Source organism: Benincasa hispida, chromosome 7, assembly GCF_009727055.1.
Source record: "Benincasa hispida cultivar B227 chromosome 7, ASM972705v1, whole genome shotgun sequence".
Classification (NCBI taxonomy): Eukaryota; Viridiplantae; Streptophyta; class Magnoliopsida; order Cucurbitales; family Cucurbitaceae; genus Benincasa; species Benincasa hispida.
Window position 1 is genome coordinate 36,728,695 of NC_052355.1, and position 19,569 is coordinate 36,748,263.

At 33.8% G+C, this 19,569-nt stretch overlaps 2 protein-coding genes across 3 annotated transcripts; both read left to right on the forward strand.

The window, feature by feature from the left end:
- The first annotated feature begins 1,097 nt into the window (after positions 1–1,097).
- LOC120081282 lies at positions 1,098–11,158 on the forward strand. 2 transcript variants are annotated; one of them, XM_039036019.1, is made up of 12 exons: positions 1,098–1,267; positions 2,226–2,318; positions 2,944–3,078; positions 3,943–4,851; positions 5,080–5,170; positions 5,250–5,323; positions 6,030–7,008; positions 7,096–7,394; positions 8,338–8,444; positions 8,808–8,952; positions 9,659–9,811; positions 9,922–11,158. In XM_039036019.1, exons 1-12 carry the CDS (start codon positions 1,229–1,231, stop codon positions 10,054–10,056), a joined length of 3,159 nt encoding a protein of 1,052 aa, XP_038891947.1. In that variant the 5' UTR covers positions 1,098–1,228; the 3' UTR covers positions 10,057–11,158. The 2 variants fall into 2 exon arrangements, with proteins under 2 accessions (XP_038891947.1, XP_038891948.1); XM_039036020.1 differs by having other exon boundaries at positions 3,946–4,851.
- A 3,850-nt stretch (positions 11,159–15,008) lies between these two features.
- Positions 15,009–18,816, forward strand: LOC120081831 (protein S-acyltransferase 18). Its single transcript, XM_039037005.1, has 9 exons — positions 15,009–15,183; positions 15,285–15,398; positions 15,729–16,049; positions 16,720–16,788; positions 16,879–16,950; positions 17,031–17,159; positions 17,527–17,607; positions 17,706–17,882; positions 18,217–18,816. The coding sequence occupies exons 1-9, from the start codon at positions 15,142–15,144 to the stop codon at positions 18,733–18,735; spliced, it is 1,524 nt and encodes a 507-aa protein (XP_038892933.1). The 5' UTR covers positions 15,009–15,141; the 3' UTR covers positions 18,736–18,816.
- The last annotated feature ends 753 nt before the right edge of the window (positions 18,817–19,569 follow it).

Sequence of the window (19,569 nt, forward strand, 5' to 3'; positions counted from 1 at the left end):
ATATGGTTGACACAAAAAATATGTAACAAAGGTCACATTATCAATCATTTATATGATACAAAAAAATTGATATATGATAAGGTTAACAAATGGCCAAGTTCACTTACACAAATAAATTACATAAACATTAATCCAAATTCTCCATCTAATAGATGTATTCGACAATTTTCTTCTGCCTCCCAAACTCCAATTCATACTCAACTTCTATTTGGATTAACTTGAAAAAATGTTTTTAAAAAAGTCATTTTTATTTAAACATTTTTATAAAAGAATGTTACTCAAATATTTGGCAACTATTTTTCAAAAGTATATATATATATATATACACACACACACACTACATAGAAAGGTAGGAAAAATATAAATTTATACTCCTAAACTTTGAGGTTGTATTAATTTAGACCATAAACTAATAATTTTACTAATTTAAACCTTGAATTTTTATAAGTGTACTAATTTAAACCATTTATTATTTTTTAGTTGGATAAACATAGTATTAGACTTGTAATTTTATCAATTAAACCTCAAACTTTCATAAGTTTAATTGAAAAAATTAAATATTTTGCATGATATTCTTCAAACTAAATACGAAGGAAAGTGTAAATTCATACACTTAAGAAAATTGAGAAATTATTTCAAATGGTAAAACTGTTGAAAATATTTACAAGATATAACAAAATTTTAGAACTGACCTATCAGTGTCTATCAGTGACATTGATAGACACCGATAGAAGTCTATCAACGTCTATCATTGATAGTTATAAACTTTTGCTATATTTTGTAAATATTTTAGTTCATTTTTCTATATTTAAAAGCAGTCCAAGAAAATTTATAGTTTAAATTGATATATTTATAAAAGATAATTATTAGTTTGAACTTTAAATTGATATAATTTTTAAAATTTAGGGTTTAAATCTATACATAATTATTAGTTTATGATTTAAATTGATACAATTCCGATGTTTATGGGTATAAATTGATATTTGAAGAAAAGGAAAGAATTATTTTTGAAACAAAAAGTATTTCTTACGATTTAGAAAAAAAGTATAAAGTAACTCTTTAATTAAGACTCAAGATACAAATACCCGCCACTTCGAAGTTCATTATGGCGCCAAATCTCTCTCTCTAGTCTCTCTCTCTACTCCGCCGCTCTCTCAGCGATGCAGTCAATATCGATTTCCATGGAGGAGTAAGCGACTTGAACATTGATTTTTCCTTCAACTTACAGATGGAAACTCTAGAGCTTCGTCTTCCTCAATTCTCAGAGGTAAAATTTCACATTTCTCCTAAAAATCAACTATTCATCGATTATACCGATAATCTTCTCGTATGTTTACTTTCGTTGCCATTTCGTTTGTTTTCTGGATAACCGAGAAACTAGAAGATGAAGCACGGAGTTAGCTGTGATTGATTTTTTGTTACGCTGCTTACGGAAAATATGTTGAGATTTCGATCGCGGATGCCGGAAGACGTTTTCGATTTCGTGTTCGTTATAATTACTTTGACCGATAAATGAATTGAGTTGCGTTGATTTGAGAACAAATCGGGACAAGAATTTGAGAAATTTGTATGATTCTCCAGGAGTATGTGCGATATCTCTCATAAATTTCGTAATTCGACTTGGAGGGAGAATAATGCAAATTCAATTATCGATTCACTTTTTATTTGAGATCTCGATGTAGCTATTGCTACGGAGGAAAAATAATCATAATTATGCTTCCACTACTCCTTGGTGCTTACCAATTACTTGTATGTTTGTTTTTTCTTTGTTGCCAATTATTATAAATACTCAAAAGCAGAAACCTCTTGTGATTTCTGTTCATGTCCAATAACTTTAGCTTCGTCAAGGTCTAATAATTCCAATTTCACTGTAATTCGTATTGACCTATAGTGGACTTGAACAATGTATGGAGCTCATCAGGACTAGGGATGTTTGGCAAGCGGCCCTACGAGAACTTCTTTTGCTTTTATCTGGTCTCTATACAATATACAGTCTTATGATTTATATGGAATTCATTCTTTTAGATGCTTTATGCATGGTTTTGAAATTCATTTGTCTGATCAGCTCCGTTTCTGATAGAAATATTTGCAGTATTTTAAGCCATACTTTTATGGTACTCTCTCGATCAGATAGATTGAATTTTTTCATCAGTCTTATACTTGGCATTATAGCGACTAATAGGCATCCTAACTTTATTTGATTTTTCAATATGTACTAATTTCAGGATTTAGCTTGGCTTCCTTGCTGGCTTCAGGATAATCATACAACGCCATCCAGTGAGCAAGTAATAGAATGTGATTACGAATCAGCAATCAAGGTTGACATCCATCTCTGGTATTTACATTTACCATGGTCTTCTTTATTACACAATTCTTGTTTAAAACTAAGGATTTTCTTTGTAGCTTTTCTAATTGAATGAGTAAATATTAGCTCCAGTAGCGGCTTAGTGCCCGGGAATGGAAGAGAATTTGGAAAACATATTAACATAATCTAGAGATGCCTTTGGTTTTGTTTCATAATCCAATACCAACCGGTTAAGGCACTGTACATCTGTACTAAAAGTCAAATATTCAAATCCCTGCTCCCACATTGTTGAGCTAAAAAAAATATAGCAAAAGTGCTCACAACCTCTGTGGTTCAATTCCATAAATCTTTTTAATTTAGATGTGATACATTCTGGTGGTTTATGTTTTCTGCTGGTGTTGTCAGAAACTTATTTTATAAATTGAAAATGCAGTTCTTTTTGTTTTGAATTTCATATCATGTAAAGAACGTGATTTTCTGTGGTTAACGTGGGAATTCAGTATTGGTTTAAAAGAGAATAGGTATTGAATATAGCATTGCATGATGTTAGACCATTTCAGGGTTAGCACTGCTACAAGTTGCATTTCCGACTACATGGTTCGTAACTGTTTTGATGCCTCTCTTCCCATTTATTGCAGGAGGTTGGGTACGGAATCATCAATAAACTTGAAGGTGCAAATCTCTATCCAAAAGACAGTGGATGCAACAGATTTCATTTATTTCTATCTGGACAGGACAACATATCCGAAAGTGTAGCTGCATCATCTAATAATGTAAGTTTGTAGCCCACTTTACGGATTTGGGTTTCTTTTATGTGGATTTCAAAATTAGGCTTCTTTGAAGCTAGATGGTTGAATACACGAAATTTAGCAGAAAGCAAACATTCTCTGCATAAACAGCTCCGGCAGACAGGCAGAGTGCCACGGTTATAAATAAAAAATAATTAGACATTGAAATTGAAACTTAAGGAAAATGGATTAGTTTATTACTAACTTCAAGGAATGTATGTATTTAGTGAAAAGACCAACTAGTATGCATGAGAATCTTAGGAATGTGCAGACATGGTATAAATCGTTGGACTGACTCCTGTTTTTTTGACATGAAACATAACAGTTCATTTTAGAAATGAATTGAAAAAAGGAAAATCAAGGGAGATGAATTGTAAACCCAACACCAACAGAAAAAAGACTTTAAAGAATTTTGACTGGTGATGGAAATTGGCAAAAGAAGAAAAATTAATGAACTTAATTTAATTGAGTATAAGCTATAAGATTTCCACGCCATTCCAAGAATCAAGAAAGGGCTGAAACTCCAAATAACATTATTTATTAGTAATATACACGTGCATTTAAATTCACCAACATGTTAATTTTCTCTTTAAGAAAATCATCAATATGTTGTCAGGCAAGGCATTCCCTTCATCTATAGAAATGAACACAATATTTGCGATCTTGAATTAAATATTAACTAAAAAACTGAAAACTAGTAAATGTTGCGTTTAATATGTTTCCTAATGTTATTTTGAAGACTCCATAGATTTAAAATATGGACATTTCTGCAGCTGTATTACTTTTTCTAAATGAATACACAAGTAATAAGGTGCCATGTTTTTCTCATTGATTTTTTCACAACAAAAGCAGGCACTTCATTTTCATTTACATCTTTCATCATATGGTGGTTCGGAGTGTACTTCAACTCAACATTTGGATGGATCTCACCAATTGCCTGAATATAATAAAGTTCAGTCGATCAGTTTGTTTGAAGCATCACTTGATCCCAGGGAAAATATTCCTTTCCGAAAGGGCATTAATGCTGGTGACACAGATTTGCCACCTCATTCTAGCAACAAAGATTTGTTGGACAATGTTGACTGTCAATCTCTGAACAATACTGAAGATTGTGAAATCCGGCAGGGAGAAAAATTGGATGTTGGCTGGCTTAAAAATGCTGAAGCTAACGATGCAATTGAGCTCTCTGTTGTGGCATCTGAAGCACTGGTTATACACGACTTATTGCAGGCTGAGCTAGATTCAGAAGCGTTATCAGTTGAAGCTGTCCTCGAAGTTTCCATCCAGGTAAAAAAGGCTCGCATTGAGGTGCTGGAAAGTGCCTATGAAAGCGTAGACGAGGAAGTGGACTTGACCAATTCTCTTTCAGATCTGGATGATTTCATAATGAGAGATGCATTTGATGATGTAGGACTACCTTGCAGTATTTTGAATAGTGATCGTTGCAAAACCACATGTTTTGATGTTCAAGATACGCCTGTAAATAACAATGAATTCACACATGGCAGTCAATGTAATTCTGTAGATATGACACGTCAACCAGACATTTTGGGGAATGGATTAACCCTGAAACAGTTCGAAGAGAATCTTGTTGTGACAAAACCTGTGGGCTTGCCTTTGGAAGATCTGAGTTGTAACGTTCAACATCAACTTTCTGATGATGATGAGTTAGGTTCAACTAGTCCAAACTATTGTAAATATAACTCAATGTCGCAACACCCAGCTCAAAATGGATCAGACGAGTTTGTTGTGAAACAGGTAAAAGTCCAAAAGTCACCATCTTGAGATTTTCCCAATGCTGCTTCCCAAAATATTTTGAATGAGACTTAGCAAAGACCTTCCACTTCCTCCATCCACTTAAAAAAGGTGTATTAGGATTTCTTCACTATTTGTCAATTGTCAGATAAATATAGAACGTTAGCATAACAAATAGCACTAAGTTCTCTTTAAGCTATTAGTAACAGCAATATGATATCATGACTGCAGAAAATTGTGTCGTCTACAGTTAATACAAATTTGTGTACAAACGATGCCAAAGAATACTCCAGCCTACATGAGTGCAATAAAGTGTCAACAAGTGAGTCACTATGATCTGTATTTTTTATGTGTGAGAATGTTCAGGCTTAAGTACTAAACAGTTTTCTTCCCATTTCCAGAAAATGATGAACAAGTTGCTTTCTTAACTCCCGAGAGATTTCAGAGTCGTTGGTTGGGTGGTTGGTCAGTTAAGGTGTGTTCTCTGCTCTTATTTACAACCTATCATGCTGGTTCATACATTAGAGTTTAAACTATTATGTTAAAATATTGACTTTGATAGTGTTAAACAAAGGAGATAACTCAGTATTCAAGATCAACAAGCTTTGTTTGGTGGATTTTTTATTATTTATTTCCAAGTGTTCTAGATTCAATTGCAAATTTGCAATTGAAGAACACATCCACATTTGTTATTAGAAAAAATAATGATAACCATATGATATATTGATTTATTGAGTGTACTAGGATATATTTTAGAAACTTTAGTCTAGGTTCAATATGTGAAAATGGTTACTCAAAAGTGCCTAGTCAGAACGGTTTTGATCCGCATGCTTATTTATTTATGACATAAAGCTTAATCTTCTCACCAATGATATAACGGAGGTGTTGGTAATTTTTATCTACTCCTATTGCTATAAATCCCTTCTCATCGTGGAGGGTTGCATTTACATTTTTCATTGATGTCACTCTCTTACCCCAAAACTTGTTCTTTTCACTTTCACTTTAATTAGGTCAAGTTTCATTTCCACTTTTGATGCATAACCAAATCAAGTATTTCATTTTAATTGTCACTATTCTGGTCTCCTTCCCATTCATTTCCTTTTTCTTAGTTTAATCATTTTTTTTCTCATCTAATTGTTAACTCTTATTGTGTCTTTCCCCTTCCATTTCCATTTTGTAAGGAACTCATTTCTGAGCAATTGAGACAAAATGTTGATGGAAAAACCATTCCTTCGATGTTTGTTAATGAGACGAGCTTTCTTTCTGAATCTGCTGATATAGCTCCAGATGAGAACTCTTATGTGCAAAGATGTGAATCCAAGTTTCAAGTTGCTTCACAGTCAAGTGTACATTTTGGTCATTTGGACGAAAAATGTGACAACGGTTTGCTGGTAACTGAAGAAGTCGTGAAATGTAGCCTATCCTCGGTCGATCCTCTTTGTTCTTTTGTTCCGTGCAGCATTTCATTGGACACTGATTGTGCTGGACAGAATCTGAATGAAGGAAAAGATTGTACGAAAGAATGCTCAGGCACCTTTGTGGATGTTGAAGGTTCTAGGCCTTCAATTCGAAGGCAGCTAACTTCACTTAAAAATTACAGCACAATTTTGCCCACTCATGTTGATGTGGAAGGGGGACTGGACAACAATTATGCACATCAACTACATGGCAATATGAGCCTGCTATCATCAGATTCTCATCTGGGTTGTACAAGACTTTCTTCTAAAACAAATTTTATGGAGACTTTACCCTCTGAGCCTACTGAATCTAGAGAAATGGATATTGTGGAGGACAGCCAAACCGATGCTGACCACAATTTGGTTGAGGAAATAACAGAACTGAAAAGAAAGAGTGATGAAGTTGCAGGTGATGGGAGCGAGTTCCTTGTTCATTCAGTGAAGAAAAGGAAAATCCGTGATATCTTAAATGAGAGTCTGCAGCTATCGAAATCTATAATGAAGAAATCCTCTATCAAGAAAGATCATCTACAGGGTACGGTGTCTGATCCCCAAAAGGTCAAAAACGTCGTGAAGATGCAACTTAAAAATAAGACTCCCCTTGAACCATGTATGTTGGTGCAGAAGAGAGTCCATTTCTTAGAAGCTAATGATCAGCCTCAAGCAAACTTGGACTTTCAAAAAGTACATCCTCCAAAAAATTGTAAGAGTTGGAATATTGTTGGTGTTATTTACATGATTTACTGTGTATTTTTTTTTTAAAAAAATTTCCCTTTTGGTTTGAATGCAGATTCTACTCTCAGAACTGGTAAAAGGCAGAAGTTTTCTAATCAATGTTTAGTATCTCGTCACCATGATGGTAAAGGTCATCTCAAGAGTCGCTACTATAGGAGCAGGAAGAAATTAATATTTCAAGGTATACAGTTCTTGGTAACGGGATTTTCTAGTCGTAAAGAAAAGGATATTGATGGATTAGTATGTGATAATGGAGGTATAGTTCTTCCCGACATTCCTAGTCCAAGTTCAAGGGGGCAAAAGATTTCAAAATCAAACTGTAAGGGGCCTCCTGTTATTCTCTCTTCAAAGAAGGTTGGTTCCCTGCATGTAATATCATTCTTTACTTAAAAAGGTTCTGTTCATATATTTTCCCCTCCTACTTGCCTATAATTGTGATATTCCTATAAAAAAAATCCTTGCCTATAATTGTGTTATTCAGTGGTTTTGGTATATCTACTTTTGATTTTGATGAAGAATTCTGATTCCATTTTTTGAATTTTCTTGTTCTTTTGAAGTAACTTTGCTTTCTTAAATTCATGGTCACATTCCATCTGCCTTAGATTTTCCTTTGCTGCTCTATGAAAAATCGATGATTAGTGGAAAACTCTCTAGTAAAAGTCTCCAACACTTGGAGCTCCATCTTTAGTGAAAGAAAGGACAACCTCGATTTTCCTTTGCTTTCTTATAAAGTGTAAGCCACACGGGTCTAGCTAGAGACGTCTTTTTTGCAATTTCACCTTATCAGAGTTCCTAATTGCCAAATAAAAATTTTAAAGGGAAAATCTCTTTGCAATCAAATTCTAAAACTAAGGCGTCGCCAAACCAGTCTATAGGCCTGTTGGTGAGGTCCTGTATTCCTTTTGGGATGTTTTTGTTGGCCCTTCTTATGTTGGTTCATGCTTCCCATAAAAAAAAGTCTGGATTTTCCAACTTCTGTCCTTCCTGTTGTCTAGTCAGTTCCTCTGTTAAGGCTCTAAAAACTTCTCCCGGAACATTTGTACACTTGATTTCAGTAAGATGAGCAAGAAATTGACTTTTTAACAGACGCTTGAGGCAGTTTCCTTATGTTGTTGTTATTTCTTTTTATTACAATTATCCAATTAGACTCTAATGTTATTTAATAACCAACATGAACATTCCATTACCATTTGATGCTGAGATTTTTAAAAAAAAACTTTTTTAATTTTTTTTTAAAATTATAGTTATTCTTATAAATTTATCAACTTTATTGATTTGATTAACTTGTTTGTTTTAGCTCCAAACAACAAAATTCTTGTATGGATGTGCGGTGAATGCCCTTATAGTCAATGTCAGTTGGCTTACAGATTCCATTGCTGCTTGTTCCATGTTACCACCGTGGAAGTAAGTTATTCTTACACGTGTTTCACTTGGATTTTTGAGAAGAATAGAATATTATATTTTCTACTATCTATTGAATCAAATACAATTACTCATGTAAGAAAATACCATCTACGAGTATTAAAGATGTTTAATGTCACCAAACCTTTCAGTCTGGTGTTTTTCAAAGAATAAAGATGCCTTCGTCCATGCCGTTTACTTAATATGTCCATGTATTTCTTGTGGAATGCCATTGCGCCGCTAGCTCTGAAACATTTTTAATCCAATTATAAATTATTATTATTTACGTAGTTGTTCTTGGATGAACTTTTGTACTTCTGATATTTCTTTGTCGGTGGCTTATTTGATTTTTTTCCCCCCGTTAAGATACATGATCATATCAAATCAAGCTGATTGTACTCAAATTGGAAGATCAGTTAGACACCGTAATCGAAGATATATATTTGAGAATGTTGGAGTCATGCTTCATGGGAAACAAGGTTTCTGCACCAAATTGACAACTGTATTAAAGGTAAGGCTTGCCTCCATTTACCCATTTGTGAAGCCAAGTCCGTTTTATCTTTCTCGCTATCTATTTATTCAACCGAGCTCATCAACTTTACTGGTTATACATGACTTTATCCATAATAATGACATGAGAGGTAACAAAATTTCCTTCATTTTTGGAACTTCTTTTAAAAATTATCATAGAGGTACTCTTTGATCATACCTTCAAATTTGCTGTTTTAGTATCTTTGAAAAGACTAATTGTGACACCTATAGTGAGATCCAAAAAAATTTCTTTATGAGTGATGAAGAAACCAATTACCATCTCAAAGGTCGATGGTTCAATCTCTCATTCTCACAATTATTAAATTCAAAAAGAAAAAATGATGGTATAAAAAATAAGAGTTATTCAAAAAGCTATGCATGTACGGAGGAGAGCTTTAAAAAAGCCCTCTATTAGTCATAATAAAGAAACCACAAGTAAATTACAGAAGGATAGTATATGTGTGTGTGTGTCTATATATATGCTGCATTCAGTTGGTTTTCTTCTTCTGTACTAATTTTCATTCATATTTTAGTACCATATTATTTTCAAAAATCAAAGTGATGAAGGACTGAATCTTAATATCATGTCATTTTATTATTGAAACAACCGCTCCAGACAATGTTTTGTAGTTTCTACTACTTAGACCTGATCAATTCAGTATTTTTCTACTTTTTGGTTCACCCAGCATGGAGGTGGACAGGTATTCAAGACCCTACAGTGGTTAGTAAAGAGCCTAAATAGGGAGAAGATTTCATTTGGAGTCATCGTAGTCGAAGACGAGCGCAAGGCATCCCGTCACTTGAAGCAATGTGCCTTGGAACAAGGGATACCATTGATGGTAACTACTTGCTTGCTCTTCATAATCGTGTATTGGTTGAATAATTCGAAGATAAAGCAATCCACAATTCGGAGAAATAAATCGTTCTCTTGCTCTCTGGCTTTTTACAGTCTATAAAATGGGTCATAAAGAGCTTACACTTGGGAGAGCTACTTCCTTTGGCAGAAAACAATCGGCCCTCTTCTATACGAACTACAAAAATGGTAAATATTCCAGCTTTCAAAGAAACTGGCGTGGAATTATAAGTTGCCGTTTCAGAGTTTATTTATGAGGTAAATATGTTATATTAGCACTAGTTCTAGAAGTGTGTATTTTTCTCAAAAAGATGTATTGTAGTTTGTTCCGTCATGTGATAACCATTCATATTGAGCATATAAATAGATGAAGTTAACTAAAATAGTCGATGTTAATATCTGATAACTTGGGTCTAAATGAGAGCCCATACGAGTATTACTTCCATTCATTGTTAGTCATTCTAGAGATCTAGTAACATCGAGTGCTAGAAAAATTTTCAAGTTATCATACGAGACTCTTCTACAATATAGATTGTTGGTGCAAGAAATTCGCAAGTGTTCGTCATTGTGGGCCTCTCAAGGGATCATCCTTGACCTGCTATATCTAGTATGGTCTTGATTTTTGAGTTGCCCTGTGTAAGAGTTTCCTACACTGGTGTAGTACTGAGTCTACCACACTTTGATGCCTAAGTGCATCATATAGTTCAGCTAAACACACAATAGTAAGGTTGGATGTCTCCTTGGGATATTTCTTACTCCTCTTAAAGGGTCGTCGAATGAGGCTATTTATAATATTCTCCTTTTGACAACTCTGATGATGTCAAGATAGTTGATATAAGAAAAATAGGGGTTGATTGGGTAATCAGACAATATTCTATGTTAATTCCCTTTTGACCCCACTAGTAATAGGACTTCCTCTCATGTATGAAACATATTATTATTCTAATAAAAGATTCACAATCTTGATTCTTGGAGGATTATTCCCGCTACTTAATTCCTCAAGGTGGTTGTAATTGTAGCCCTCAAGGTTGTAGGGTGCCAGACTGAGCACAACTCCATTATTTCTTAATCAATATATATACTCACTAACTTGGTTGGCCGGTATGAAACTCTAAACTCTAACTTTTCTCTTTTGGGACATGCATTTCCCCATACCTCTTCCGAATATCTCTTGAGCTTGGGCTCACCTGTGGGCAATTGAAGAATTACTCCAATAAACATAGTTTATTTGCAAGGTCTAAAATTCCATATGCAAACTTCTCTAGAGGGAACTATATTTTAAACTCAATTACATTCGTTTTACCCACAAATTTCATCCACGTATTTGGGTTTTCGATTGCTGCACTCAATATTTCATTTACTATTTCCTGGATGGAATGGAAATTTTGGTACAGTACATCTTTTTATTGAGTTGAATGGTCAAAAGTAATTCCTGTAAAAATTTGTGGTTAAGCCTCAAACTACTGGAGAAATATATAAATTAGAATTCTGACCAAATAGTAAAACCCACTTTATTTGGTTTATTGAAGTATTCGATCCACAAAATCTCAAACCAAATCAAATCTAAAGAAGAACAGAAACGCAGTTCGTTTGAAGAATCATGAGTATCTTGAAAACCCTAATTTTAAAAAGGCATTCATGCCAAAATTTAACTTTTTTTAATACCAAAAGGGTAGGAGAATTGAACAATATCTCTTTGTTGTTAATATATATTATATGCCAAAATTAATTTTTGGAATAGTATTTAATAACCGACTCTTTAATTCTTAACATAATAATTTCAGATGTTTCCTTAAAAAAGATGTAATAGGATATTTTCTTAGTCTTATTTAGGTTAAATTACAGGTTGAATCCTAAACCTTAATTTGTGTATATTGTATATTTGATCTTGAATCTTCAAAAATGTCTCATGTCTAATATGTACCTAAATTTTCAATTATGTCTAATAAAGACGTGAATTTTCAATTTTCTATCTAATAAATTTTTGACAATTTTGAAATTTTAACAAATTAATTGATCTATTAGATATTAACTAAAATTATATCTGATAGAACCTCAAACCTTGATCTGTAAATTCTAAAAATATCAAAATTTAAAGACTAAATATATTATTTTAAAAGTTCAAAGATAAAATAGACCTACCTCAAAATCCAAGAACTAAACAAGTAATTCAAACTTCTTTTTAAATTTTTTTTTCTCACACCAAGATGCAACTACAATCAACATTTTGAATGTAAGCGTGGTTCTGTAGTCAGAATATAAGCTTTGCTAATTTCACTGCAGATTGAGCAAACGAAATCCTGGATGTACCGATACATTATGTGTAACACCCTGCACATTTTTTTTAGTAATAATATAATTTTAGTAACTTTATTATTTAGAATTTCAGTAATTGTTATTAGTTGGAGGACTTTTTTGGAATTTTGGACTTTAAGTATATGTGCAGGAATTTAATTGTTGGCGTGAAATTATTTAATTTGAAATTGAAATTGAAAATTAATGGCAAGAACTAATTTTCTTTTGAAACGGAAAGGAATTAAATGTAATTATATTTGTTTCTTTTTTTGTTTTATTATTATTATTATTGTTTTTTTTAATAAAAAGTCAAACCCCACCCTCTTTTCTTCCTCACGTTCATGAGCCCGTCCGACGTCGCCCAAAGCCGCCGCGTCAGTTTCTTCTTCATGATCTCCGTCCACCACTGCTCAAGCGTCGTTCGCTTTTGCCGTCACTAGATCTATCGATTTGGGTAAGATTTCTGCCGTTTGGGTTTGTTTTCGGTTTATTCTTGAATACTCATTTACTTTTGGCATCAATTGGTTGATACCCATTGTGTTACAACTTTGGATTCAAGTTTGTGAAGGTATTGAGGTGTTGTTCAATGAAGTTGGAGTTTGTTTTAGTGAGTTTTGATAAGTTTTATGCTTTGATTACCCTCCTGTGGATTAATTTTGGTTGTTGAGAAATTTTGGTAAAATCATTTGGAAGTGATTTTTTTGACGAAGTTACATATGGATAATTTATTTGAGACATTGGTAGTGAAGTATGTATTTGATTCAAGCTTTAATCATGTAAGCCTAATTTCAAATTATGATTAGGAGGTTGATTCAAGATGAAGAAGAGTTTGGTTTGCTAATTATTTGGACTTAAAATTGGAGGTTTGGAGGATGAATTCGAATTGGACCACACCTTAGGTAAGGTTATCTGGAAATATTTTGTAATATTTGGGTGTTTGGAATTTGGCCTTAATTATTAATTTTAAAGCTTGGTTTATGTTTAGGCTTGATTAAGGATCCAAGAATTTCATAAAGATTCAATTGCTTTTCGGTTCGACCTAATATCAAGGTAAATAATCTTACTACTGGAACTGCCCACGGCCAGACATTAGATGTATGCTAGTTATGACAGAATGACAGCATGAAAGATTGATAGTATAATATGATTAAAGTATGTTCTGTTACGAGATCTGAATTATTTATTTATGCACATAGATATTTGAATGTTAGTATGAGATGGTATGTGCTTCCATGGTTGTATTTGATCTGATGATGTTGAGGTATACATGTATGTTGTAGAACCATGAAGTTGAGGTATATGTGTATGTTGTAGAGCCATGATGTTGAGGTTTATATGTATGTCATAGATTCGTACAGTGATGATTATGATGTTGAGACTGTCAAATATCCTTACTAATTAGTTAGATGCCCATTAGATTTTGTGTTTCCTTCGGGATTCACCAGTTTGTGTTTCCTTCGGGACTCACAAGTTTGTCTCCTTCGGGATTCACCAGAAGTAGTGGGCATACTTAACTACGGGCATACTTAACTACAGTGGGATAGGACTCAGTCTCCTTATTTCATCTGCATATGTGTCCCATTAGGACTCGAGCAGTTATATGTTTCACCAGAGGTGGGTATCTAGAGGACATAAATGTCCAGCCTGACCCCAATAGTGGAGTTACTTACTGAGTATTTTATACTCATTCTTTCTCATGTTGTTGTTTCAGATAAGGGTAGAGATGCACTAGCGATGAACAAATGGAATTCATGATCGAGCCACTGGGACTAGTTTTTACTCTTCTGCATCATGAAATTTAGAGTTCTTTTCATGTTTCTCTTAACTTTTAGTTTTGATGTTTAAAACTTATTTTTTAGAATCGTTTTTCAGACTTATTTATTATCCTTTAATGAATTATGGGTACCCTACTTTGTTTTAATATTTGAAATTAATGAAAGTCTTTTGAACTTACCTTATTTAATTAGCATTTATTTCACCATAACGAGTATCATTTTGAGTTCCATGTATACATGTATTTAGTAACGGCCTAACTTAAGTCCTAGGGGGTCGGGTCGTTACATTATGTGTAGCTTATATTCATTTAAGAGAATCATAAAAACTTAAAAAAAAAAAAAAAAAACATTTTGGTTCTTGGCTTGCTTTCTAAAAACAAAAGTATGTTTTATGGAAATGCTGTGCAAGTGCCGTAACTACTGATTAAACTAAATGTTGTCTTCCTGGGCTAAACATTTGCATTATGCTTCTATTGTGACAATTAATCATTTGGATAACTGAATGTAATTAATCGATTTCTCTTTAATCTTAAATTGGTCATACAAGTACAAATTTTAGAATAGTCAATACACACTCATGAGTCGATTTTTGCTACTTGGCAATCGAAACATTATTATTACACATTATGCAACGATTTCTAACTATTAAACATTCATTTATGACTGGAACGCCAATCAATTCACAAACACAAACTAAGGAATAAGCACAAAGATTAAAGATGCGAGAATTCAAATATATTTCACTACAGTTCAATCTTCATAAATTTTACATCGGACTTTAAGTTAGAAAACTAGCCTCAATGAATCGTTGTAACAATGCAACCAAGATTAGACATCATCTAAGGTAATTACAAACTTAAAATAGTCCAAAAACTAGCAAAAAGGAGAAGAAAGAAATGAGATACAGTTCAATTTAAAAAATATGTCATGTTATTATTCATTTAAGAAAACTGATGTGATGGTTGGTGAGGAGTCCAAAATTTCTCAATTCACATTATTATTATTATAATTATTATTTTGAAAGAATTATTATTATTATTAGTTTAATTTATTTAACTATTACATCGTTTACCGTATTCTCAAAAAAAAAAAAAAAAAATCGTTCACACTTTACAGCAAAAGAAAGCGGCATTCAAATTCAAATTTGGACACGAGATTATTCGACCGTTGGAGTCTGCTTCCGTTGTTTTGTGAACTCCACCTTCCTCTCTCGCCCATTTCATTGTTCAAAGTTGAAACAAACATCATGAGACGCCATGGCTGGCAACGCCCTCTCCATCCTTTACAGGTTTTTGCCCTAATTTCTTATTTTCCCAACTGCATTTCCTTTCTCAATTCAACTTATTTACATATGCATTACAAAAAGTCATTTCCTTATTTTCCTTTCAGATTGTGGGTATCGCCATTTTCAGCTTTCTAGTAGTCTCCTTCTACACTTTCTTGGGGCTTTTCCTTGGAAACAGAATCGCCGAAACTACACTCACCACTCTCTTTTCCTTTCTGGTAATAATAATGCCCAACCTTTCATATATTTCTTTTCTTTTTCATCTCTCTCTTTTGAAATGTTTTGAATCTGATATATGGTTCTTCCAAGACCAAGTGGGTCTCATTAATAGTTTGTGAAAATATAGCCTTAGGGTTTAGAGGAGTATCTTGATCTGTAATCTGAGTTATTATCCCTAACACTAAAACTGTTCCATGCCCCCTTCCGTGGACGTAGCTCCACATAGATCTCTGTGTTGATTCTCTGCAGTTTCTTTACATTTTTCTCATAATACTCTCTTTCACTACTCGTTGGATCTTTACTGTTTTCCCTTTGGTCTTTCTATTCAGGTTCTCTCAGTTATGTTTCTGTTCATAAGGTGCACTGCTATTGACCCAACTGACAAAACCAGCCTCCGAAAAAGGAAAAAGATTAAATCGAAACCAAAACTGAATTTTGGATTCATGTTGGAGCAAATCGTTTCGAGGCGATTTAGGAATGTAGAAAGAAAGATTCTGAAAACATTCATTCGGAGGAAGTATTTGGATCCATGGATGAGTGGCCCTCAAATGGAGCCTTTGGTTCCTTTTCCTCTTTTAATGAAGGAGGATGTGATCACTCCTGATCATAATCAGGATGATTTTACATTTTGCTCTCTCTGTAATTTCGAGGTACGTAATGCAATGTACTGTAATGTAACGTTTGATTCCACCGATGAACAAGTATTATTATTAGTATCACTGCCCCCACCCAATCTAATCTAAGCTTGGTATTAGATAACATGAGGTTATATCTCAAAACTCATTAACAACCAGAAGAGCAGACCATGTTAACATATACTCCCTCCAAATGATGCTTCTTTGAGTTCTCCATTCTTTGAGTCCAACTTTTGTTTTGACTGAATGCCCGTTTAGATTTATGGGCTCTGATGTTATATTAGATAACTGAGGGTAGTGAGAAGAGTAACCATGTTAACAGCTGGTTATGACCAATGTTTTAAAAGGTCCTATCGGGCGCATGCCTTGGTGAGGCTCGCAGAATAAGGCACACGCCTTTTGTGAAGCCTCAAGGTCTTTCTTTTTATTATTACTTTTTAAAATAACATTAGTTTAGTTTTTCCTTCTTTATTGATTATGAAAAATCAAATTTACTAAGCTTAAATGCAAAATTTGTTTTTTCTTAGATTTTTTTATGCAGTACACCTCACAAAAAAAGGAAAAAAAAACTGTATTTTCTTTCTGCGCCTTATACTTAAGCCTTAATAGACAATTGTGTTTTATTGCGTCTTGAGCTTTAAAAAATACTGGCTATAACTCTTATCGATCCCTCCATGCAATGCAGGTGCAAAGACACAGCAAGCACTGTCGAACCTGCAACCGTTGCGTCGAAGGATTTGATCACCATTGCAGGGTAATATATAAGTATCTCACATATCACATTCAATTTCATGTCTCAACCGATGCCTTTCTTGATTCCCCTGTTGTTTTTAATTGTTTCCAGTGGCTAAACAACTGTGTTGGGAAAAAGAACTATACCACGTTCTTTCTTCTGATGATATCCGTATTGTTGATGGTTAGTTTCCTTACTTTGAGTATTGTCAAACTATGGTTCTATCAACATCTGCTTAACAAAACAAATTCGGGTGGATACAGCTAGCTATCGAAGGAGGAATGGCCATTGTCGTATTCGTAAGGTGTTTTGTAGACAAGATGGGAATGGAAATGGAGCTGCGAAGAAGGCTACATGTAGACTTTCCGAGAGAAGCACTTGCTACAATTACAGTAAGTCCGTATTGAGGAATGATTTTGAAATAATTGAAATCACTTTTTGTCGTCGTTTAAAATCACTGGAAAACACATTTAGTGCATGTTTGGGAATGATCTTAAAATGGTTAAAATTACTTCGTCATGATCACAAGTGTTCTAAAACACGTTTTTATTGATTCAACATTAATTTAATGTTTTCATGCTATTAAAATTGATTTTGAAACATGTTTCGACTTACATATATGTCCTTGATCACTCAAAATCAATTCAATGTTTGATTTTCACATTTTTAAACTCAATTTTCATACTATATTGAATTATCAAAAGTATATTCTTGGTTGGTTTAACACAAATTAATCGAATTCCTCAAATGGCACGACAGGTCTTGCTTGTGTTGATGACTGCTTATGGTTCAGCAGCACTTGGACAACTATTTTTCTTTCACATAGTGCTCATACAAAAGGTGCATTTTTATGATTTTCTTTTTCCACTCTCTTGATTGATTATAGCGTTCAAGGATCAGTCTGTTCTTCAATATATTTATTTAACCACTGGTTTCAGGGAATGAGAACATATGACTACATACTGGCCATGAAAGAGGAGAGCCAATCCATTATTGAAGAGTCATTCGATGAAGACTACTCCGATTTCTCTTCCGACGACAATTTCGATTCGCCCGAGAGAAAGCCGAGTTTGGTGTCACGTTTTGTCAAGTGCCAAGGAGGACAAGTCGCAGAGGTAATTGTGGTAGTACCTATTCATAATTGGCACGTCGGTATATTAATTTAGGTTAAAATAACATTTTAATTCCTATACTCTGAAAATAAATGGACTAAAATTGGACAATCAAGTAAAATGACTAAAATTGAACAAACTTAAGAACCTAAATAAATGATATTTTAAGCATTAATTTATTATTAATTTATCTCATAGGTACTGCATAATTCAATACTACTTTTGTGACAAATAATGAATGGAACTATCGTAGTTGTAGAAATTTTCCTAGCTACAGACTGCCGTCTTTTGATAGTCGATAAATGAGATGCCTTAATCTCTTGTGTTGTACGTTCAGGACTCAAAAAAGTTGTCCATAAAAATAGATGCAGATCCTGAGACTCCATCCACCAGAAAACAAGGCCTTCGTATCAGTATCAATCCATGGAAACTGATAACTTTAAGCAGAGATAAGGCTCTTGCAGCAGCTGAGAAAGCCAAGGAAAAACTTGAGAGATCCAAACACAACTACCTGAAGCCTTTGCCACTAGAAACAAAATCTGGCTTACTTACAAATAATGTTACAAGTACTAGTAATTGTGATGATATAGATGGAAGGAGGAGGAGCATAGGGAATGGTAAGGGAAAGGTACCTACTGGTTCTCCTGGAAGTTTTTCGAGCCCGAGGAAGCGCTTCTCTGGCTCACTGAACACGACCTCGGTCACTTCGGTATCCATGTCCCCTAAACACAACAAATACAGAAGCAATTTTGACCTGAAGTTGACACAAGTTTCCAAAGAGCTTGAGACCTACATTTCAAGACAGGTTTTATGCTCCATCATTAAGAAGGAAGAGAGTGTAGCCTCCCCAAGATAATGTTCTTTCTGTATGTGGGGAGTAGTTGTAAGTTGTGTAACTATTCTTGAATTCTTCTTCCCAAAGAAATCTTTCTCGGCATCATCATTACTATAATATTAACATGTGACAATTTATTTACACAACACAGGTAATATGGCTGCACCTTAGCCCATGCAACCCTAAATTTTATTACACAACTGATAAATAACAATTCAACTTATGAGCTACATAAAGATAAGTGAAAAAGATTACCATCAGCTGCGATTGATGATATAAGAAGAACCCGTTACAAATTTTCCGTACTCCTATTTGTCATGTGCCAAGTCAGTACACTTTTAAGAATGGAAAATTATAAGAAATGCCTTCCTAAAGTACCCAAGGTTCAGATATGCTTAGATTGTCAATAACATTGCAAAAATGCCTACCAGATTTTTAGGGGAGGGTGAATATTTCTTTTTCTAGTTATACCTTATACATCTAGTTATTTACAGATTTACCATGATTGTTTCTGTTAAAAATAAGGGATTTTGAGGATGATTAGAATAATATATATCCTCTATAATCTAAAACCAACGCAAAATTGTAGATATTTGTATATATTATTTTTTTATTGTCTATATTTAGGTTGGGATTCCTCATTTTAATTTTTTTTGTTTACTATATGTTCGTCTTCTTATTACAGCAATAAAAATAGAAACAAAGAAGGTAGATCATGGTGAAGGAATGAGAGAAAAATATAATATCCGTTGGTGAAGTTTCTATCTTTGCTTGTCTTTGGTCCTATCTCAATTGTGCCTTCTATCAAACCAAGTAAACAGAACTTATGCAAATTTTCAGGCATGGTGTTGTGCA